General features: G+C 48.8%; 1 protein-coding gene across 2 annotated transcripts in view; it reads left to right on the top strand.

Moving 5' to 3' along the window:
- The first annotated feature begins 759 nt into the window (after positions 1 to 759).
- Slc22a23 (solute carrier family 22 member 23) overlaps positions 760 to 23,736 on the top strand; it is a 178,243-nt gene continuing 155,266 nt past the window's right edge. For both annotated transcript variants that reach the window (XM_046453327.2, XM_058582361.1), the window contains exon 1: positions 760 to 1,431. In XM_046453327.2, the coding sequence (XP_046309283.1) occupies positions 775 to 1,431 (657 nt within the window). In that variant the 5' untranslated portion in view covers positions 760 to 774. The remainder of the gene's footprint in view (positions 1,432 to 23,736) is intronic.

The raw sequence follows: 23,736 nt of genomic DNA, 5'->3' as shown, positions 1-23,736 counted from the left end.
CCTCCCCCTCCCCTTCCCCCACCCCGCGCAAAAGGGAGACTGACAGGGGATCCTACGGCCAGTCGGGCCCGGGGTGTCTGGTTTCCCCCACCCCCCTCCCGTGGATCCCGAGCGGTTACTGCTGCGCGTCCCGACTGGAGGGGGCGCTCGAGCGCAGGAGCCGGGCGCAGCAGGTGCCGCGGTTACCTCCACCTCGGCGGGGGGAGAGGGGGCGGGCCGCGGCGCCGGGAGGAGGAGGAGGAGGAGGAGGAGGAGGGAGGCCGGCTTCGGGAGCCGGAGAGCGCGGCCGGCTCCGCAGGCTGGGTCCTGAGCTCGCGGCTTCCGGGGGGCGCCCGAAGTCTGATAAATACATCCCGGTGCCCGGGAACAGCGGCTGCCTCCCGCACCGCCTCCCGCAAGGCCCGGAGCAGCCTACAAGGGCGCGGGTCGGGCGCGGCGCCGGCTCCTCCTCCTCCGGCTGCCGGCGTGTAGCAGCAGAGAGCGGCGGGCTCGGCCGCGGCACTGAACCCATGAGCGGCGGCGGCTGAGGGCCCGGCCGGCCTCTGCCCGCCTCTGCCAGGCGCCCAAGCGGGGCCGCAGCGCCCGGGGCGCGGGGTCCGGCGGGTGACATGGGGGCGACCTGACGCACTCGGGGCCGCGGAGCGCCCTCTCGAGAGCCGCGGGCCCTGCTCGGCGGCGGCGGCTGCGGGCGCCCGGCCCGGCGCGCTCTGCCCGGGGCGCCCGCGGAGCTCCGCCGCGCTCTATGCGCCTCTGCGGGCGCCGCGGGCCCGGGCCATGGCTATAGACCGGCGGCGTGAGGCGGCGGGTGGCGGGTCCGGGCGGCAGCCGCCTCTGGCGGAGGAGAACGGCTCCCTGCCGCCCGGGGACGCGGCGGCCTCGGCGCCCCTCGGGGGACGCGCGGGCCCCGGCGGCGGCGCGGAGATCCAGCCGCTGCCTCCGCTGCATCCCGGCGGCAGCGGCCCGCACTCGAGCTGCTGCTCGGCGACTGCTGCCCCGAGCCTCCTGTTGCTGGACTACGACGGGTCGGTGCTGCCCTTCCTCGGGGGTCTGGGCGGAGGCTACCAGAAGACCCTCGTGCTGCTCACCTGGATTCCAGCACTATTCATCGGCTTCAGCCAGTTCTCGGACTCCTTCCTCCTGGACCAGCCCAACTTCTGGTGCCGCGGGGCCGGCAAAGGCGCCGAGCTGGCGGGGAACACAGTCAGCGGCCGGTGGGGCGATATGGGCAATTGGACCAGTCTCCCGACCACCCCCTTCTCCACGGACTCCTGGGGAGCTGCGGGCAACCGAAGCAACAACAACGGCACATATGGGGGCGACACGCCACCTCTCCCGTCCCCTCCGGACAAGGGGGATAACGCCTCCAACTGCGATTGCCACGAATGGGACTATGGGATCCGCACGGGCCTCGTTCGGAATGTGGTCAGCAAGGTAAGGGCCGCGACCACCCTGTCCCCATGTCCTTCTCAGGAGCTCTTTCCCCCCTGGGTAGCCTCCAGCCTACCCATCTGTCCCTCTCCCTGCAGACCAAGGTTCAAACCAAAGCCAGAGGGAGACTAGAAGTTCTCCAAGTGGTGCTGGTCTCTGTGTACCTGGATTCTCATTGATTTAATTCTTTGAGATCCACCAAAGACGACATTTATTAGGTGCAAAGCTAGGGCTTTTTACCCCTTCTGCGGTTGCGCTGAGTCCCGCCTCCAAGAGGGCACCTCAGCCTTTACTAATCTGCACCCCAACCCCTGTCCAATGCTCCTATGGAAAAAGATCCCCTCGCTCCAAAACCCCTCCATTACCCGGCTGCCCTTTGCTAGATGTCACCCTCATTCAGGCAAAGATGGCCCACCCCCAGGGTGAGGCTGCTGACCTGTCACCAGGCCGCCCTGGAGGACTTGCCTCCTTCAAGGTCGCTGGTTGGAGCCAGGATCAGGGCTCTGTTCTTTTCACAGGCTAGTTGTCCTTGTGTCTCCCACAAAGAAACATCTATCCATGAAAATAGTGTCCTATTCTCAGAGATTTCTCTTTCTCTAAGACCTCAGCCATCCCACGCTTGGTTTGGACAGAGTCTAAAGGCAACTGAAGAGCTGAAGTTATAGCTAAAGAAGCAAAGAGCTTTTGAAAATTCCTCCCCCTCCCACTCCATCATCCCCACCGTGGTCCAGCCCTCTCCAAAGATGTTGGATTTTAGACTTTGCCACACCAGTGTTCTCTCAAATGTTTTCTCAAATGTTCTCAGGACTTTAGTAAACATCAGTATAGGAAGGATGCTGGGAATATTCTGGGGCCACCACTATTCTTGCACAGCAGTTACATTGTTTTGAGGCATTGAGACGTGGTGAGCTCACTTTGTCCTCTGAGTCTGAGTGGTTCCCCTTGCAGAGGTATTGCATGCAGCAAGAGTGTTTTGTGAGAGAAGTGTGTGGGCCTCAAAATGAAGAGTGGGCAGTGTTAGACAATCGTTACCCTAGACATCTATAATTTTTGATTTTCTTAATGTATAAGAGACATCATACGCCATCCTGTCAAGCAATTTGTGAAACAGTTTGTGTTTTTTACCCCATAAATGCAGTAGTAAATGTAGATTCCTTTTGCTCCCGCCCTCTGGGCAGTTCTGAGCAGTTTTAGATGCTTAGTCTAAATGCAGGAATGGAATTTGACAGTTTATGATAGTCAAATGTGCAACTTGCCTCCTGGTAAATTTATGTTAGTAAGCAGTTGTAGCCTCATGGATGTGTAAGATGAAACTCTTACATCATCATAACTATTGTTTTAATCTTGTACTTACCTAGCCAGAAATGCTGTGTCCTGTGGGAACTGTCTGGTTTAGTTGTCCCAACTGCTCTGCAAGGTAATTAGGAAGATCCTTCCAGGTTGGTTCACCTCTATCTCCTCATTCCCCACCGTCCCCCCCCCCCATTCCCCGTCCCCCTTACCAAGTCTCTCCTTTCCAAAGGTGTTTTTGTGACTTATTCTCTTTCATGGAGGCAATATTTCTTTTCTTTTTTTGCTTAACAGCACAGAAAATTTCAGAACAGTGACTATTTAAGTCATCATGTATGCCTGACAGAATGAGGATTTGGAAACGTTTTCAAATGTTTGAAGGCTTTTCCAGAGCAGAGAAAGAAGAATGGATGAAAGGGGTGTATGTGAAGAGTGCTTTGTGTTGGGGTCAAAAAAGAGGTTGAACTTCAAAGTTAGAAGGTGGGAAAGAGTATCTTTCCCCTAGCTATGGGACCCCAGGAGATAGCTATTCAAAACTCTATCAGGCATGATGGGAAAAGAGAACAAATCTTTCTTGAAAATAGACTTTGGAAGGTATTAAAAGCTGTGTGTTTTTTTTTTGTTTGTTTGTTTTAGTTAGCACTCAAGAGAGTCACAGGTAGCACTAAGTATGTGGCATGCTTCTGGGGGAGTGCTTGAAGACATGTTGCAATTCCATGGCACCACCAGAGCAACGCTAAGGGGTAAAGGCCTGGGAACAATAATTAGAGGCATGTTTTTTCATACAGTAAAGAGCAGAAAGGACATATTGATTTTCACAGGCCAATACGATCTAAATAAAGGACTGTCCTTCTACAGTGTTGTATAACAAACGCTTTAAAGAGCTTTTCAAGTGCATTTTGGCACTAAGACAGACTTTTTTCTCTGCTGGCTGTGTACACTTAGATACTGTATCAGATGTGCAAATGTGGAATGCATACTGTGACGAGTGGGGGAACTCTAGAGGTCAGGTAACTGTTGTCTTGTGCCTGAATGCCCAAGTAGAAGCAGAAGTAGAAGAAGGTTTCATCTTCTGTCAGTGGATGAAAGGTCAGGGTCAAAAGTTGCCATTTGTCCTCTTTTCCTGCCCCATATCATGATCTTCCGCTTGCAAATAAGCTGCAGGCAATGCCTCTGTCGCTCAGCATGGATCCTTCAGCAGATACTTTTCTACAGTTCCCCCTATTCTGTCCCTAGGTGCTAGGTACAGTTCCCACTTTCATTCTCATTAGCTGCCATAGTGCCTACACACTCGAAACCACCAAGCCAGATAGAGTCCCAGGTTGTTACAGGTGAAAGGGATCTTGAGCCTGATTAGCTTCTCTACCCTTCTGAGTTGCTTCTGACAGGCACTTGTTCATCCTTGATTTGAACACTTCCACTCATGGGTAGGGAGTGCTCTGTTCTTAGGCAAGCCCATCTGTAGACGCTCTTCTTTGTGAAACAGTGTGTGTGTGTGTGTGTGTGAGAGAGAGAGAGAGAGAGAGAGAGAGAGAGAGAGAGAATAAGACTTAGGTTCTCTCTTTTTGTATAACAACCCTCTTTGGAATGATTGTCCCCCCTCCCAACCTCTGTATAGAATGCATTTTCAATAGTCTCTTTCTGGCTGAAAAGGTCCACCTATTTTAGCAGTTCCATACACGACAGATTCATCTGTGCTGATTGCTCCTCGTGGCATGGGTCTCTTAAGCATGGCACCAGAACGTGACGCAGCAGGCCCTGTGTGTCCTACACAAAAGAGGTGACAAATGGATGCTGGGCCTCTACAAACAGAACTTACAGTTGATGCATGAAAGCTTTGAAAGCTTTTAGTGACATAACATACTCTGATTATCTCAAGAACCCAGTCATCAAGCCACCTCGTCGTCTTCGGGAGTTGCATTAGGTGAGGGCTTTCTTTGCCAAGGCTGGTGTAGCAGAGTGTAGGACTTAGTTTTCATCTTAATAGTTTTGGGTAAATGATTCTTCCCTGTTAGGATATTTTTTGTTTTTATTTTTTGACTTGGTTCTTGGCATTTGTTATCTATACCAGAATTTCCATTATAGAACCTGCAATGCCTTCAAAATAATAACAACAACAACAATGCCATCACTTTTCTTTGGTGCAGCCCTTTATACATTTAAAACATTTTATTTTTTCTTTTATTTTTTTAAAGATAGAGTGAGAGAGTGAGGGGGAGAGAGAGAGAGAGAGAATTTTTTTAATATTTATTTTTTAGTTCTCGGCAGACACAACATCTTTGTTTGTATGTGGTGCTGAGGATCGAACCCGGGCCGCACGCATGCCAGGCGAGCGAGCTACCGCTTGAGTCACATCCCCAGCCCATTTAAAACATTTTAAACATGCATTATTTCCTTTGATTAAGAATAACAATAACCCAGGGTGGCTCATACCTGTAATCCCAGCAGGTTGGGAAACTGAGGCAAGAGGATTTTGAGTTCAAAGCCAGCCTCAGCAACCTAGCATGGTCATAACAACTCAGCGAGACTGTCTCTAAATAAAATACAATTAAAAAAGGGCTGGGGATGTGACTCAGTGGTTAAGTGCCCCTGGATTCAATCTCTGGTACCAAAACAAAGTAACAATAAAAATAAAAATAACCCAAGGCCAGTCTTAACATGCAACGGGTATTGCTGATTCATACCTCAGTGGACTCATGTGTGAATGGGCCAGGTATTCTGCACAGGAACCATGTACTCAACTTCCTTATGACTTTCATAGTTCTCCATATTTCATCTCCCAGTTCCATTGAAAGGTATTATCAGGCCAAGTGTGGTGGCACATACCTATAATCCCAGCGACTCAAGAAGCTGAGGCAGGAGGATCGCGAGTTCAAAGCCAGCCTCAGCAAGGGAGATGTTAAGCAACTCAGTGAGACCCTGTCTCTAAGTAAAATACAAAATAGGGTTGGGGATGTGGCTCAGTGGTCCAGTGTTCCTGAGTTCAATCCCAGGTACCCTCCCTGGGTACTATCGCTGTCCTTCTGGAAAAAAAAAAAAAAAGGAGTGAATGAAATCCTTCAGGGTTACACAGAAAGCAGGTGGTGGGGATCTGAGCACAGGAGAGTCTGGCCCGTCTCACTTGGCTTCTTTCTTCTACCCCAACAAGCAACTCAAACTCTCATACTTCTGAGATTTTAATTTTAAAAAGTTAAAAGTAAAGAAAAACTCCATAGATTTAAAAATATTATTTTAAGTAATTTGCATAGTTCTGAGTGAATTCTGATTGGCCTCTGATGCTCACTACTTTCTTGAATAATGTTTAGAATTTTGCTGATAATCAATGATAATTAACCTTCCCAAGTCCTTTTTTTTTTTTTTGCTAATTTTGAAGCTTAGTTTGGTTGTTCATCTCCAATCTTCTGATTTTTTTTTTTTTCTTAAAAGATTTCTGACCTTTATCCTGAAAGTTGTTAAATATCCTGGGAAGTAATTTGTAAAAGTGACATCAGTAAAATTTAATTAAGACTAAAAATAATTACAATATCATTGCAATTGTAATATTTTAAAAAATAGCTCACAATTCTATTATCCTAGCCTAATAACTGGTTTTTACTTTTTAAATGCTTTGTACACACACAAACATATCTTTTTTTTTTTTTACATTTTCAGTCAATGTGTTCATTTCATGTAGTTTGCTATTAATCTGTACCATGTTGAAAGGATTTTAAATGCTTGATATTGTTGTCAACTTACTAAAATTTCTTTTTTTTTTTTAAAGAGAGAGTGAGAGAGAGAGAAAGAATTTTTTAATATTTATATTTTAGTTCTCTGCAGACACAACATCTTTGTTTGTATGTGGTGCTGAGGATCGAACCCGGGGCCACATGCATGCCAGGCGAGTGCGCTACCACTTGAGCCACATCCCCAGCCCCACTAAAATTTCTTGAACACTTTTGCTAATACTGCACTAACTACCATTAGCTCATCCCTAGTCTGATATGTGGAAATTAAACCTGGTTATTGTTGTCATTTGCACTTAGTATGATAGCTAATCCATCTTTTTGCAAGCTTTTGAGCTCTTTGTGTATTCTTTGAATTGTCTCTTCATGTCTTTGCCTTTGAATGTATGTGTGTTGGGGGGATTATTATTTTCCTATTGACTTATAGAAGCCCTTTATGCTTAGAGTAAATGAATCAGTTTTGATTTCTTAAAAACACTTTTTCTCTAGCTTTGCATAAATGTTTGGTTTGGATAGGGGCAAACAACGGGTTTTCCTTTTATGGTTTCTGGGTTTTGTGTTAGATTTAGTGCTTTGATATGCCTGAAATATTAGGGAGGGGAAAAAAAAACATGTTTTCTTTTAGTGTTTTTATGATCTCATTTCCTGTTTATTTTAGTGTTACAAGTATCTGTTTTGCTTTTATAGAGCTATTAGAATAGGATTAGGCTTGAAAGGGAAATACTAGGTCAGAGGATAACCAGCATTTCATGCAGACCTTCACTTAATTAATCAGTGACTCTTATCAATGCAAAGACTAGAAGCTAACCAGCTGAAAAACTGTCCTTTCCTCCTCCTCTTGGGGGACAGCACTCTTCCTGGGTGGTGTGTCTCCCTTCCTTCTTCTTCTTCTTGTTCTGAACTGTTATGTTGTTTTTGTTATTGTTAGAATTCTCTGTAAGTCTCTTTTGTGTATGTGCATGTCGTTAGCATTTTTTGTATGTTGCAATTTATTTATTTATTTTTTAATGAAAGGTAGGATGGACTCAAAAGTTGGTGTCATCTTAAAACATGTTGGACTTTCTGAATGTTAGTTCTGGCCTTGTCACAGACCAATGGTGTCCTGGAGCCAGTTTGGCTGCCATTGACTCTGAGCCACCTTGCCCATCACTGTCCAACTTCACATCCAGTTCTGTCCAGTTGGCAGCTTAGAATGGGCCACAGTGGGAGTATTTACACCATGAAAATTGGCAAACTACAGTCCAGGGTTTGCATTTTTCTTCAGAGAGCCAGTTGTTCAGCATTTATCACACTAATCTATGACCCTGGGCTTTCTCTCTTTGTCTTTTATTCCCCAAATTTTCCCTCCCTCCTGCTTCCCTTTCACAGGTGCCTATTCTGAGCAAAGCATTGTGTTGGGGATATAATGATAGGTGAAAATAGACAGCTCAGCTTCCACAGACTCTGCAGACTAATAAAGAGGGCATGCCCCAACTGATCAAATAATCTTTTAATTACAAACAAAGTTAAGTATGTGGAAAGAGAGGGAAATGAGAGACAAGAAAAGAGGGGGGAAAAACTGACTTTGATTGACTGCTGTGAGAAACTGAAATCCGAGATGGGATCTGAGGGTTGGGGGGGCGGGGTGGGGGGTGGAGTGCTGTGTGTTTTCCACAAAGAGCAAACAGCATTTTCAAGGGTCCTGTGGCATGCAGAGCCTGGAGTTGATAGCAGTCAGTATGGGAATGGGGGATGGGGATTCCTTATAAACCATGTGAAAATCTTTTCCTTTAATTCTGGAGCAAAGGAAAACCATCAAAGAGTATTAAGCAGAGTGGGGGGATATGACTTGGTGAGAACTCTTTTTGAAGAGACCTGTCTGGCTGCAGTGTGAAGACTTCCTGGGGTGGGATGTGCTGAGCAGACAAGGGCAGGCCGGGAGGCCCACAGAAGCTGGCTGCTGGCTTCCATATACCAGGGCTGGTCAGGAGGCTGCTGCTCTGGAGAGCCACCTGGGAGGCAGTGACTTGGGAATGGAGGCTGCAGGTGGAGTGAGAAGAGACTGAGGACAGACAGTGCTCCTGAAGTCTAGAGGCTCTGCAGCCACCACAGGCAAAGGGGAGAGAGGACAGCATTTGGTGGCAGAGGCCTCCTGACCAGTGGTGTGCGGAAACCAGGCCTGTGTGTGCTGCCAGTGGAGCCAGGTTGCTGGGAGCTTCGGGACTGGACCAGGCTTTGTGCAACCTGAGGCCAGATAAAGGGGACTAAAAGCTGTTACCTGGGCTTTGTTAGGAAACACTGGCCCTTAAGGATATTCTAGCATTTTCTCACATCCTCATGCTCCAAGAGAAAGGGTGCTAATTAAACTTGCACAAGGCTGAGCGATCCAGCTCTGGGGAACAGGAGGGCTAGAATTGACTTCCCTTCAACCAGCTGTCCCTGTGCTTACGTGCCTAGGGTAGGTACCAGATTGTCCTGTGTAGAGCAATGGTGAAGGTCTCCTTGTCCCAAGGGTCCAGTTTACAGATGAGAAGACTGAACAAGAGGTCACTGACTTGCCCAAAGTCACCAGACTATTAGCGTTTGAATCCATTTATCATCACCCTCTGCTCCAGAGTGACCCTCAGACAGAGAAAGACCAGGAAGTGCAGACAGGGGCTCTGCCTTTCTTTGGCTCTCTCTTTCACTGGCCTATCAGATGATTCTTTTGCAGCCTGAGAGTGGCCCTAAGTGTGTGTGTGGGGGGGGTGGGGGGTGGGGGGTGTTTCAGTACAGTTGAGATACGGTGATCCTGTGGCTTTGGGTGGGTGGGCTTCTGCAGACCACCTCTCTGGGCAGATTTCTCTGCCTTCTCAGCCTTCTTAGTCCCCTTATCTGACTCCCTGACTCATCTTGCCTCCCTTAAAACCTCAGGACCCAGAGACTCTAAGTTAAATGGAGTCCTGTCCTCTTTGCTTCCCTCCTTGGGGCCTCCTATAGCTCCCTTTCATGGCCACATGAACTGTCACCATCAGACCTGAACCCTACATGCCTTTTCCCCTCTTCCCTGCCACCTGCTTTGTGGTAGGAAATGTCTCGTAGCTCCCAGCCTAGCCTCGGTGCTTTGCTCATGCTGTTCCACCTGTCTGGAACACCCTTCCCTCCATCTTTCAACCCACTGGTTACAATTCATCCTTCAAACCAGCCGTCACCTGAGGGAGCACCCACCTGTTCCCTCACCTTAACACTGGCTGTATCCTGGTTGGAAGGATGCCTGGAGAACACCCTATGTGTCTGAGCCCACCTGAACTTGATGTCATGAAAGACACAAGCGCTTTCTCATTTGGCAGGGGGTAGATTGCAATGCCAGTGCTTCTTATTACAGGCTTGGCTTTGGGAACATTCCTTCACCTGTTTCCTTATAGGCAGGGCGGGGTTGTGCTGCCTCAGCTCCAGGGAAGTGGTGAGGGTAGGAGGAGAACACCTGAGAAGCATCTGTGCCACCCTCCCAGGCACCGGGCAAACAGGAGGCACCTGGGAAAGCTCAGGTGCCTTCCCCTCGTCCACTGCTGGGGTAAGGGCTGCCCCCATGAGTCATTTGAGAAGTACTTGGATGGAGGAGCAAATAGGCCACACCCGAAAAGGCGGTTTATTCCTTGGGAATGCCAAGATGTCTGGCCCTGGGCCACCAGTGTGCCTTCTTCATAGGGGGAAGCCGTGTTGAGGGGGATTGGAGGGGCCCCAGACAAAAAAGTCCCCCGGGGATGGTTGGTTTGGGGAACTCCAAACTAAAATCAAAACAGGTCAATGGCTACAGAACTCAGGACTCACAGAGAGCAGCCAGGACTGGAGAAGAAGGGATGTGGGAGTAGGAACCGGCCCAGCACTTCACTAACTTCAGGGAGTTCTTGGATGAGGAACCTGAGTTCATGATGGACGGTAGAGAATGAAGTAAAATGCTTCAGAGTCTGGGTTAGCTGTGCTAGGCGATAGCTCACGTCAGGGAGACTGGAATTTTAAAGAGGAGTTGATGGTAACAGCAGAGAACAAATTTTAGGGAGAGGTGAGAACTGGAGAAAAGAGTGGGAGTCTTTGGAGGGCTGCCCCTTCTCACCTGGAGCATTACCTGGCGGGGTGTTTCCCAGAAGCCTTTGACTTTGACCTCAATATTCTTTGATCTGCTGGAGGTTAGTCATCTTGGTTTGGTTTTTGTTTGTTTTTTCTTTGTTCAACCTTGACTCAGTGCTGTTTATTACCAGTGGACAGATTTCCCTCCAAACAGGTGACCTGGCAATTGACAAGGGCCTGTGCTTCTAGGAAAGGAGGCAGAGGTAATTGATTGTGTGAAGTGGAACCACCACTGTGACAGAACCCTCCAGACTATTCCATTTGTCTAGCGGTACACTCTATCGGAACTCTCTCGTCATCCTTTCACTTACAAATAACAAGAACCAAGCTTCAAGTTTCATTAATAAAATAGATATCTATTGCAAAGAGGTAGGGTGTGAGCTTGTGGGTGGGTGCTTCTGATATCACAAAGTGGGGGTCTTCCAGGAACCCTGCCACCATTATCTCTGTCCTTGTCATTGCCCTCTTGTAAGCTGCATCTGCCCTGGCCTTTCCTGTAAGCCAGCTCTGTGCCTTCTCCAGACTGGCTTGGTCTGGGCTTTTCCTTACCCGGCTGTTCTTTGGCCTCTTTTTGTACCACTCCTGAGTTCTGGGTGAAAGTCTGCTGCCCAGCTGGTGGCAGGGTGGGGAAAGACAGCTTCCAGAGCAGGGGTGCAGTTACCTGGACTGGGGGACTCCTTCATACCATGTGACAGGGTCTGGGTTTTACTTTTCCTTAAATGGGCTAGAAGGAGTTAGGCACAGATACTTTGGGTAATTGAGAATCATTGAGTACCAGTGATGCAGCCATTGAATGCTCCAAACCAAAACCCTTTTCCTTCCCAGAGTCTCAGGATGGAACTTACTGGCTACTTAAGCTTAGCACAGAATTGGGGGGAACACACCTCCCAAGGCTTCTTGGAATAATTAAAGAAGGTCTTAGGTGTTAGCTCCGGTTCACCCCTGAGAACTTAAAAAGAGCCCATGTGCAGGCACTAAAAGAGTTTTGCGAATTGTTACTACCTCTACCCGCAAAGTCAAGACCAGCTACATAATTTGCAGGGCTCAGTGCAAAAAAATGAAAATGCGAAGTGTTAAGAAGAGCTGGGCCAACTGGGTGACCTACACCTATGATCCTAACTACCAGGGAGGCTGAGGCAGAAGGATCAAAAGTTTGAGGCCACCCTCAGCAACTTAGCAAGACCCTGTCTCAAAATAAAAAGGACTAGGGATATAGCTCGGTGGTAGAACACCCTTGGGTTCAAACCTCAATACAAAAAAAAAAAAAAAAAAAGCAAGATAGTGACAGTAAAGCATTTAGCCCAGTGTGGCCCTTCTGAAAGCAGGGCCCTTTGTGCCTGATATCTGTCACAAGGCCAGCTGTCACTGCTTCAAAGCTAAAGTGTCTGTCTTCCTTATTTTACAAGTCTACACTATTGTCTCTGCCTCTCTCTACTCCTTTGTTGTGTTCTGCATCTTTTTCTAGATTTCTTCTGGTGAAAAGAGAACACTTTTTGAGGGCCTGCTTTTGCCAGGAAGTACTGTCACAAAGACCCAAAATTGGTTAATTTTGTGAAAAATTAAAGAGCCAGGGAGCCCGCTCACACTGGAAAACACTATTGTAGAAGCAAGACAGACTTATCTGGAGAGAAAACCAAACAGCTGAGTCACAGGGATGTGTGGTAGAGAATGTTAAGTCATAGGAATGCGAGTTAAGTGTTTATCAGGCTCTTTTTTCCCCCCCTCTCTGTGTTGGGGATCAAACCCAGTGCCTCACACACGCTAGGCCACTGCTCTACCACGGAGCTACACCCCAGCCCAGGCTTTTTTTTTTAAGTAGAAAATGGAAAGTTGGTATTTTATACAATTTACTTCTACTGTGAATAGTGCCACTTTATTTCTTAGTGCCATTTAAAAAAATAAGCGCAAAGAAGAGGATGCCAGTGGCATCTACCAACAGTGAGCTTCCCAGGGGTCATATTGAATTACGGATGGTTAGGCAGCCAGCCTCATCATTTGCACTACAGAGTGTTTCCTCCCAGATTCGATTACGGGTCCCTTTCTCTCTATGTTTAAAAGATGCTTTACGGGGCTGGGGATGTGGCTCAAGCGGTAGCACGCTAGCCTGGCATGCGGGCGGCCCGGGTTCGATCCTCAGCACCACATACAAACAAAGATGTTGTGTCCGCCAAAAACTAAAAAATAAATAAATAAATATTTAAAAAAAAAAAAAAAAAAAAAAAAAAAAAATGCTTTACATATTGGGCAGCTTTGATTGCTGCATATTGAGGCACTTCACTGGTGTCAAGTGCATATATGTGAGCACTTAGAGTAAGCACAAAGTTTTTGTCTTATGTTATTTAAAATCTGGAAAAAAAAAAAACAACATTGCACTACACCTACATAAAATTGACCATTTTAACCATTTCTCAGTGCGCAGTTCAGTGGCGTGAAGCACCTTCACACTGTTGTGCAGACATTGGTGCTGTCCACCTCCAGAACTGTCTTCATCTTCTCAAACTGAAGCTCTGACCCTGTCTAAATAAGAGCTCTCCTTTCCCTCCCCCTCCAGTCCCTAATAACCAGCATCCTGCTTTCTGTGTTTTGATGGCTCTGGGTACCTCAAATAAGTGGCACATGTGGTATTGGCCCCTTTGCGACAGGCTCATGCCACTGCAAATGATCTCAAGGAGTGGATATAGAGGTAAGCATGCCCTGGGAGGCAGGTGAGCAGCCTGGCTAGGGAGTCGCCTGAGCCATAGGAACCCAGAGGAGGTTCAGCCATCTGTCGGGCAGGGAAGCTCAGTGGTGGGGACATGCTATTTGAGCCTCCCTGAAGGAGGGCTTGGGTGGTGACCAGTGGGAAGGAAGCCTTCTCTGCAGAGCTGATGGAGGCTGGGAAAGGCTGTGTGCAGGGTGCGGAGGGGTTGGCCCTAGAGGCAGCATGGGACCCCACCCTTGGGCATGCGTTGGTTGGTTTTCCCCTGAGTCTCCTGAAGTGTGTCAACAGGGAGATGATAGAAGAGCAAGCTTTTAGCACCCGAGGGGGAGAGACCCAGGGGAGAAGCTACCCTCGTCCTGGCTCCAGACTTCTGTCCACCTGAGTAACCTGTCCACAGCCCCCCAGTGTTGTCCCCCTGGACACATTCACATGACTTTCGTTTGTTTGCTGTTCTGGTGTTAGGATGGAACCCAGGGCTTTGCACAGGCTAGATGAGTGCTCAACCACTGAGCTCCACCCTGAGCCCTCTGGGCCTCTTAACACCCCCCAGCAAGCCCACATAACAAAATGTGACCATGACCCCACCCCTAGACCACTGCCTTCCCCTTGGTGTCTACAGCGCTGGGAAGTGGCAGCTCTTCCCATGGTCCCCACTGGCCACCACATAGTCTCCCTGCTACTGCAGGTGGCTGTCGGGCTGGCCTGATGCCAGATCCCATGGTACCGCAAGGGATTTCAGCTGGCCTCTCCGTATTAGCTCTGGGGCTGCCGTAACAAATACCACAGACTCGGTGGGCTTAACCAGCAGATGTGCATTTCCTCCAGATCTGAGGCTAAAATCCATCTAAGATCAAGGTGTTGGCAGGGCTGGTTCCTCCCAAGGCCTTGCTTCTTGGCTCTTAGATGCCTGTTTCTTCCTGGGTCCTTACAGCATCTTCCGTGTATGTGTGTGTGTGTGTGTGTGTGTCCGTCTGTCCATCCGTCCTCCTCTCCCTACTTTTCTCACACATGCTGAACGCATTCTTTACCACTGAGCTACATGCCTAGACCCTCCTCCTCTTATAAGGTCACCAGTCATATTGGGTCAGGGCCCACCCATGTGACTTCATTTTACTTTTATTCCCTTATTGAAGGCCCCGTCTCCAAACACAGTCAATTTTGAGCTACAAGGAGTAGGACTTCAACATATGAGTTTTAGAACCACAGTTCAGCCCTAACCCCAGATCCAGCACTCCCTGTGTGGGCAGTCCTGAGGGGCATTGGCAGCCTCATGTTTCCTGGAAGCCCTAGACCTGCTGGACTGGGCTCTGATCCTGTCCACACCCCCTGACCCAAGCCCAGTGTGTGTGTTCTATATTGTGGTTGAGAAGTTCATTGTGACTCTTTGGTTTCAATGCTCCACAGTTTTTAAGATAAAGTTGGACCTGGTTAGTGGGCTTTCAGGGTCCCTGTCCTCTCTCCTGTCTCTGTCCCCCCTGAAATCCTATATTCCAGCCACTAATCTGTCTCCCACAGCTATGTCATCTTTGCATATACCATCCGTCAATCCAGAGCCCTCCCCTCCCCCTTGCCACCTCTTTCAGCCCTTCTTGGCTCCCTATTTCCCCACTCTCATACCTCAATCCTGCTGCTCAAATATGGGTCCTCAGCAGCTGAACTAGTAGGTGCTCAGTAAACATGTCTTGAATGGTGCCCGTAAGGAGGTTGTTAAGGGGCCATGGCTTGCATCTGACTGAAGTCACATCATTTTATTCTAGGATGATCAGAATGGAAAGAAGATAGATACATAGGTCAACTCAGACCTAAAGTCAAAATTGACTGAGCTGTTGAAGACAAAGGATATTGTTTATCTGCAAAGAACACTAATCAAACTTGAGTTCAAGCTGGGTTGTAGAGTGGATAATGACTTGACTGTAAACCACTTGATGTCATGGTGACTTTCTCTAGAATGAACTGGTCTGAGTCTAGGGTTGGTCGTTGTGGGATCCAGAGCATTTACTTTTTATTTGTTTATTTATTTATTTTTGGTACTGGGAATTGAACCCAGCGGTGCTTAACCCGTGAGCTACATCCCCAGCCCTTTTTACTTTTTATTTTGAGACACTAAGTTGCTCAGGGCCTTGCTAAATTGCTGAGGCTGGCCTTGAAACTTGAAACCCTCCTATCTCAGCCTCCTGAGTTGCTGGGATTACAGGCATGCACCACCATGCCTGGCTGGGTCCAGAGCATTTAATCGCTGGGGAACTTTTGGAAATACCTGTGGCGTCCTGGCATCGTATAGTTCTCTGGATGATTTCCATGGATTTTGTTTCCAGGGGGACATTTGACAGTGTCTGGAGATGTTATTTGGGTTGACACACTAGGTGGTGGTGGGGTTGTGGCGGGTGTTGACATCTAGTGGGCAGAGGCCGTGAGCGCTGCTGAACATCTGAGAATCTGCAGGACAGTGCACACAATCCAGCCCCAAGTGCCCCAAGTATGAGAAGGCCTGGTCTAGGTGGATGTGCAGCTGCCTTGTTTCCTGACCACACCCCACAGATGGCCAGGGCTGCTGGGTGGTGAATCAGCCCTGGAGACCTGGGCTCCTATTCAACCCACAGCAGGTGGCCCTAGTGTCCAGGTGAGGGGCTGCGGAAGGGCGTAGCATCCTGCCTGGGAGGAGCAGCCAGCAATCCTTGCCCTCTGTGAAGGGTTTGCTGAGCTTCTTGATGCTGTAAACACAGTGTGACAGTGTGACCAGCCTGCCTGCAGCAGCACACTTGGAAAAGTGGCCTTTGCCTATTTCTGTGTGAGTGAATGCTGCTGCTGGTGATCAAGTCCCTCTTGGTGTGTGTGGTGCTGAGGAGGAAACCCAGAGCCTGGTGAATGCTAAGCACACGCTCTACTGCTGAGCCACGTCCTCAGCCCCACAAAGTCCCTCCTGAAAGTATATCCTTTGAACCTCTGCTTAAAGTAACAATGACTGGGAAAGGAAGCATTTATTTGGAAGTAAAAAGGGTTTGTTTTCACAATGTCTCTAATTCAGACATGCCTTTTCCATAATTAATTCCCAGTGAGGTGGTTTTCTGATTTTACAGCAGCAGGAAACTAGAGCTCTCCCATGGGACAAAGACACCGAGTGCTAGAGGCCAGAACCCCATGTAAGCCCTGGCAATGTTTGTTGAGTAACAGATAGGGGCCAGCTTCCTCCTGGGGCACTAGGCAGTGAGTATTGGTCCTATAACATCTCCTCCCAGTGCTGAGGGAAAGTACCCATCGACTTCAGAGAGTCAGGAAGAGGCTGGAGGCCCCCAGTCCCCTTCAAGTGAACACCCCCAATGACCTAACTTCCTCCCACTAGGGCCTACCTCCTAAACCCCTTCAAGTGCATGCCCCCAGTGACCTAACTTCCTCCCACTAGGCCCCGCCTCTTAAAGGTTCCACCACCTCCCAGTAGCACCTCAGGATGGCGACCAAGCCTTTAACATGTGGGCCTTTGGAGAACATTTCCCAAAACTGCACCATATGTTGCCATGGAATTTAAAGACTCAGAAGTCTAAGCTGGGCACAGTGGCCATGCTTGTAATCCCAGCTGCTTGGGAGGCTAAGGCAGGAGGATCGCAGGTTCAAAACCAGCCTCAGCCACTTGGTGAGACTGTAAGCAACCTAATGAGACCCTGTTTCAAAAGAAAGAATAAAAAGGACTAGGATTATGGGCTCAGTGGTCAAGTGCCCTTGGGTTCAATCCCTGGTACCAAAAAAAAAAAAAAAAGACTCAAATCTAAAAGTAAGAGTGCCAGGTGTTAGCTGAGACTGTTCCCCAGGGGCACCTACGTTAACCAGAGCTGACCCTCCCCTTGCTCCAGGTGGCCCTGGGACTGCTGTCCCCTGTGGGATCTGTCCCTCCTTAAATACAGCACTGTTAGTTCCACTCTTGTCCCTGGACTTGGTAGCATTGTATTCCTTTTGCAGTGTGCTTGACCTTTTTGGTATCATTAGTGAAGAGCTGTCGATGTCTGCAGAAGGTGAGACGGCTGTGTGCAGGCATGGGGTAGAGTGGCTGGCTGGCTCTCAGGAGCTACTTGCAAGCAGTCAATGGAGGTGGCTCAGAGACCTTCCAACTTGAGCAAACTAAGGAAAAAGGGTGACGTGTTCTTCACAGGGTCCTGTCTATGGCTTGGTAGTTCTGGAGCTGTGTTGCCTGGTGAGTCATCAAGTCCATGTTCCAGGGTAGGTTTTTAGAAATTACTTCATTTTAATAGATTTATTTTTAATCATTTTCTGGGAAGTCCAATGAGAAGCAAACTTGTCAAAAAGGAATATTGTCAAAGCTATGAGCAAGTTGAAAAAAAAAAACTTGGTCTTATGTGTCTGTTGATAATGCATTTGAATTGAATTGGATTGTGATTTAAGTATAAGTAGTAACTTCTCTAATTTATTTCTCATTGGCAATCATGTTGTTTCCATTTTTAACTCTAGTTCTTTTTAGGTAGAGTCTTAGATAAGTGACTGAGGCAGAGAGGAGTAGTGAGGGGAAGCAAGACTCCAGTCTTTTTGGGAAACTGAAATGAATCACCTTTAACAGGCAGAAATTATGATAGTCAGCTTCCCATTACTGTAACAAAACACCTGAGATAATCAACATAAGAAGAAGAAAGGTTTATTTTGGCTCACAGTTTTTGGAGATTTCCGTTCATGAGTGGTTAACCCATTGCTTTTGGGTCTATGACAAGTTATCAATGTTATTATGGTGGGAGCATGTGTTAGATTTTTGTCACTATGACAAATACTAGATAAACATGAATTAAAGGTTTATTTTGGCTGATGGTTTCAGAGGTTTCGGTCCGTGGTTGTCTGCTCCATTGCTTTGGGCCTATGACGAGGTAGAAAAATTATGGCAGAAGGGTGTGCTAGAAGAGCTGTTCTCCTCATGGCAGCCAGGAAGCAGGAAAAGGGGAGAGAGGGAGGAAGAGGAAAGGAGAGAGACAAGTTACAGTTCCTAAGGGTGTACCCCAAATGCCCACTCCCTTCAACTAGGTTCCACCTCCTACAGTTCCCCCCTCTGTAATCCCCTCAGGTTTGTATTCCTCAGTGGACGAATCCACTGATGAGGCTGGAGCCATCAGGATCTCATCACTTCAGACTCTCTACCTCTGAACACCACCATATTGGAGAACAAGCCTTCCACACACGAGCCTCTGGGAGACATTTTATTTCCAAACCACAACAGAGTGCATGGCAGAGGAGGCTGCCCACCTCATGGTAGCCAGGAAGCAAAGGGAGAGACAGGAAGTGGCTGGGTCCCAGTGTCCCCTTCAAGGGCACACCCCCAATGACCTAACTTCCTCCCCCTGGGCCCCGCTTCTTAAAGGTTCCACCACCTCCCAATGGCACAGAGGCTGGGGACCAAACCTTTAACCCGTGGGTCTTTGAAAAACACTAGACTACAGCAGAGGGCATCAGGGAATTTAAAGACTCACAGTTTATCATATTGAAAAGAGGATGTAAGATCCCCAAATGAATTTTCTACTTGAGTCCTAGGAGGGAATGTTGCATAGCCATCTTCTCTTTGTGATCTGTTCAAATTTATTTAGAAAACATAGCAGCCAAATCTAACAGGGCTTGAAAGGTGACACAGAGGAATCCAGAATACTGCATCATATTCAGATGTTTACTGAGCAGCTACTATGTGTAAAGCCCTGTTCTGGGAGCTGCCAGAAACTGGGGGAGGACTAAGTGCCTTAGAGGTCGGGGGTGTGTGTGTCCCATTGGGCAGAGAGGAGGTGTACAGGGTCAGTCCTTCCGGGCAGAAGGAAGCTTAGAGCAAAATAATAGAGATGGGGAAGGATAGGGTGTGAGATGGGGATAACTGGAATATAAGTCCTGTGATGGAAGGGGTAGGAGGAGAAAAATGGCACAATATTGTGATGGGTTTGGAAGTTCAGGGGTCAGTTAGGATGCTGTCAGCTGCCCATAGCAGGAAAAAGTCCAACTGGGTTAAAAAAAAAATACAGAAATATCATAGGATGTTTCTGGAAGTCTGAAGATAGGGTGAGCTCCAACCTCATTCCGTGTCTCTTCCAGGCCTTCCTCAGCTTTGGCTTCATTCTGCTGCTGTACTAGCTTGCTGTTGGCTGCGTAACAAACAGCACCTTCTGGGTGGCCTAAATTGAAGGCTTAAGTCAAGAGGATGATGTTGGCAGGGCTGGTTTCTCCTGCGGCCTCTCCTTGGCTTGTAGATGGCCATCACGTGGTCCTCCTTTGGTCTGTGTCCTTGTCTCTCTTTCCCTCTCCTTCCCTCTCCCTCTTTGGTGGTGCTGGGGTGGAACCCAAGACCTTGTACATGTTAACTCTACCTCTGAGCCACACCCCCAGCCCCTGATCTCCTCTTCTTACAAGGACACCAGTCATGTTGGGCATGGTGGCTCACGCCTGTAATCCCAGCAGCTCAGGAGGCTGAGGCAGGAGGACTGTGGGTTCAAAGCCAGCTTCACCAAAAGTAAGGTGCTAAGCAACTCAGTGAGACCCTGTCTCTAAACACAAAATAGGGCTGGGGATGGGGCTCAGTGGTCAAGTGCCCCTGAGTTCAATCCCTGGTGCCGCCCCTCCCCCCCCCAAAAAGAACATCAGAACCCCAGTCATATTGGGCTAGAACCTCTGTAAAGACTTTGTTTAACCTTAATTACCTCTTTGAAGATCCAGGCTCCAAATACGGTCACTTCTGAGGTACTGGGAGTTGGACTCCAGCTTGTCTTGTTGGGGTAGAGGTGGATGCAGGTGCACCCTTTCAGAGACTATCCTTGGAACATGGGGGGATTCCTACCTTCATATCAGCGTTGGGATATCGGTGTTGCAAGAACGAGGTCTCCATCCCATTTTGTCAGTTGTAAAATTATCATTGTGCACATGAAGGGAGTCCCCGGAGCTTCTATGGAGGTGGCTGCCATAGGTGGAATCCAGGTCGTGGCAGCGGGGACAGGTAATAGCAGGAAGTTCAGCTACTTTTTCTTTGTTTTTTTGGGGGGAGTCATACATTTTGAGACAGGATCTCACTAAGCTGCTGAGAGCCTCACTTAGTTATGAGGCTGGCCCTGAATTTGTAATCCTCCTGCCTCAGCCTCCCAAGCCACTGGGATTACAGGCGTGTGCCACCACACCTGGCTATGAAGGACAGATCTTGAGACTGAGGAAACATGGTTGTGAATGGCGTGGACCCATGCACACCGTCCCCTGAGTGAGAGAGGAGGGAGAAGGAGCCGAGGGGAGAAAGCAGGCGGGTTTGCTGGGCTGGGATTTTAGGGGTATCGTTGTGGATCCTGACAGCAGCCCCCCTGAGAAATGGACTTGTCCTTGAATTTTTCATGAGGAGCTTGGGTGCACAGAGGTGACAGTCAGTTCTGAAAGGACACAGCCAAGTGCAATGGCAGAGCTGAGGGTTGAGCCCCGACCAGCGGCCTGTTTTCCAGTCCTTACTCACCACCTAGGAGCCGGCACTGCAGAGAGGCTGTGCTCTGGAGCCCTCTGCAGCCAGGGTTGTCCTGGGTTCTCCAAGGAGCTCCTGTGGAGGAGCCGAGATGGAGGTCGGGCAGTCTCGGTGCTGCTGATAGTGCAGTGAGGCTCTGTATTAACGACATCCCATAACCACATTTGTCTGGAACCTCAGGCCTTGGGGTAGTAGTGGTATGAACCGTTCCCGGCCCTCTTCTGAGCTCCTGACCTGCGGGTCTGCTCCTTAGGCAGAAGGGACGCTGCAGACAATGCCTCCACTCCCAGCGTAGATCCAGAGACTGAGCTATTTGGTCTGTGCTGGCCTCAGCCCCGGTGTCTCCCCACTGCGCTGCCTGTCACCCCAGTGCTGGTGGAGGGAGGAAGGCCCTGTGAAACCCCAGGCAGTCAGATAGGCCTGCCTGTCTCTGGGCCTGTAGAAAACCTTTTACCAGATTTTCTAAGCTGGAGGTATAATTTGCATATAGAAAATGGGCAGATTTTAAATGTATGATTTAGGGTTTAGCCCCACACACAGGCCCATTAACCACTACCTAAACCGAGGTATTTCTCACCCATTGTAGTTCCCTCCTGCCCATCACCAGTCAACCCTCCCCTTAGGCAACTGCTGCTTTCCTGTCTCTCCCCAGAGCTTAGTTTGCCTGTTCCCGAAGGTCCTGTCAATGAGCTCAGCAGCCTTGTTCATTAGCATCATCTTTCCTTAGTGTACACGTCACTGTGTGCGTAAGTCATTGTTCCTATTACTGACAAGAAGCATCGTTGTCCTTTGGTATCTGAGGAAATGGGTTCCAGGACGTCCACAGCTACCAAAATCTGGAGGATGCTCAAGTCCCTTCTATACATGGTGTAGTATTTGCATTTATCGTGCATACATGCTTCTTACACTTTAAATCATCTCTAGGTGACTTGTGATAGCTAGTACAATGTAAATGCTAGGTAAACAGCTGTTATACTGTGTTGTTTAGGGAATAACGACCCAAAAAATTCTATACAGGTACAAATTTTTTTTGTTTTAATATTTTTTGACCCTAGTACGTGGACCCCCCAGATACTCCTGGCATGTGTCTCCCACGTTGTGTTTATCTGACCACCGGTTGGTGACGCTTGGGTTGCCTGGGGCTGCAGCTGGGATGTGTAGCCTGAAAAAATGTTTGAAGCTGTGTCTTCCTTCTTTCCACTCCCTCCTGCCTCTCAGTGCTAATGGTTAAAAGTTGATTGACAGAATCAGGGCCGCCATGAGATGCCTTGACTTGTTTGGGAGCTAGGCAGATTTTTTTCCTTTGCCTCTTCGTGTTGGGGTGGGAAGCAGGAGGGATGGGGGGCAGTGGGGAAGGTGCTGCCATCTAAGGGGCAGGGATGTCTGGCTGTGGAAAGTCACAGCCCCACAGTTCCCAGGAGTCCTTCCCAGGGTTGATGGGGAGGCACTGTCAACGGTGGTGCTGTTGTGTAGGCAGGGAGAAGCCATACCTGGAGGTGACGCTGCCAGTCAGCTGCCGTGTGTGACCCAGGGATGACTTAGCAGCTGCTTTGATGGAGTTCCATCCTCTCCTGTGGCACATGACAGAGGCCTGGGGCAGCTGGGACTTCCTGCTCTCTGTAGCCTCATCATCCTCCCTTTCTGTGAGAAGGGCCAGGCAAGCCTCGGAGGGTGGACAGCTGGAGGACCCAAGAACAGGAAAGGGAGCAGAGGCCGGGTCTGCTGTCATGTAGCCCAGCACAGAATGCATGAACTGCGAGTCCTCCTGGTCAGGAAGCCCCATGGGTAGAGACCTGCGCAAGGGGAATTCTTTTCTGGTGGATCCCACCCTGAAGGATCCTATAGCTCCCTTCACTGGGTTCCCTACAGGGATGAGTTAGTGGGAGGAGTGGCATCAACCCTCCTGATTTCTCACTGTCTGCCTGAAGACCTGAAAGGGAGCAATGATATACTTAGGCAGGTGAGCCTGCGACGCACACCTGTAATCCCAGCCCTTGAGGAGGCTGAGGCAGGAGGAATAGTGAGTTAAAGGTCAGCCTCAACAACTTAGTGAGAGAGAGAGAGAGGGAGGGAGGGAGGGAGAGAGAGAGAGAGAGAAAGAAAAGCAAGCAAAGAAATATAGGCAGTTGTTCCCCATGTGACTGGGCTTAAAATACCAGAAGCTGGGTGGGTTTTGAGGGTGTTTGCGTGTTGCTCCACAGGTGGAACTCTTAGGCGCATCCTCAGGGAGCGTGTTTGTGCTTGTGAGCGTCTCATCCCAGGTGAACCGTGTTCCTTTCAAAGCAGGTTAAGCAACCCATAATGCACGTTCAGTGAGATCCAGTTTAGATTGGAGGCCCCCAAACATTCATCAGAAATGACGCATCCCTCCTGGTGGGTGTCGCAACATCCCAGACAAAGAAGAAAAACAGAGGAGAGATGCATTCCTGGAGGTCCTGTGAGCCCAAGAGCACTGGGACACTGCAGCAAGGAGGGCAGCTTCCCCTCGGTTTGCAAAAGAGGGTGTGTGATTTGGAAAGAAGGTAAATGAAAAAATTATTCAAAATTTAGGCTTCTTCTCAGTCTTATGGCCAGCCTGACCTCAAAACCTCAGGTCTGCAGAGAGAAGGAAGCTTCCCTACTTTGGGTCTTGCTGATTGACATCCAGAGAGCAGAGAAGGTGAGAAGCGCTGGGCTAGGACAGAGAAAAACCCGCTGTGGGTCCCAGGGCCACCACCTTACCACTGAGCCACCTCCGCCAGTAACTCCACTTCTAGGAACCTAACTTCCAAGGTAAAGAAGACACTGTTACCTGTGGTTTTATTCCAGAAAATAATGAACAGACCTCCCAGTGTGTGCTTGATCCATGCATTTAATCTGACTCCTGGCTGCAAGAACTTCCTGTTGGATCTCTCAGAACAGTCATGTGATCAACTGCTTCAGGTTGAGCATTCCTAACCCCAGAATTCAAAATCTGAAAGTTCTCAAATCCATAATGCTTCAAAATCTGAAACTTTTTGAGTACTGACATGATTCTAGGAGTGGAAAATTCTATAAAGTAAAACTTG

This window comes from Marmota monax, unplaced genomic scaffold (assembly GCF_021218885.2).
Source record: "Marmota monax isolate L192 unplaced genomic scaffold, Marmota_monax_Labrador192_F-V1.1 WCK01_AAM20220418_F8-fsc00029, whole genome shotgun sequence".
In the NCBI taxonomy this organism is placed as follows: Eukaryota; Metazoa; Chordata; class Mammalia; order Rodentia; family Sciuridae; genus Marmota; species Marmota monax.
Note: the sequence above shows the minus strand (reverse complement) of the source record. Positions and strands in the feature narration are given on the sequence as shown.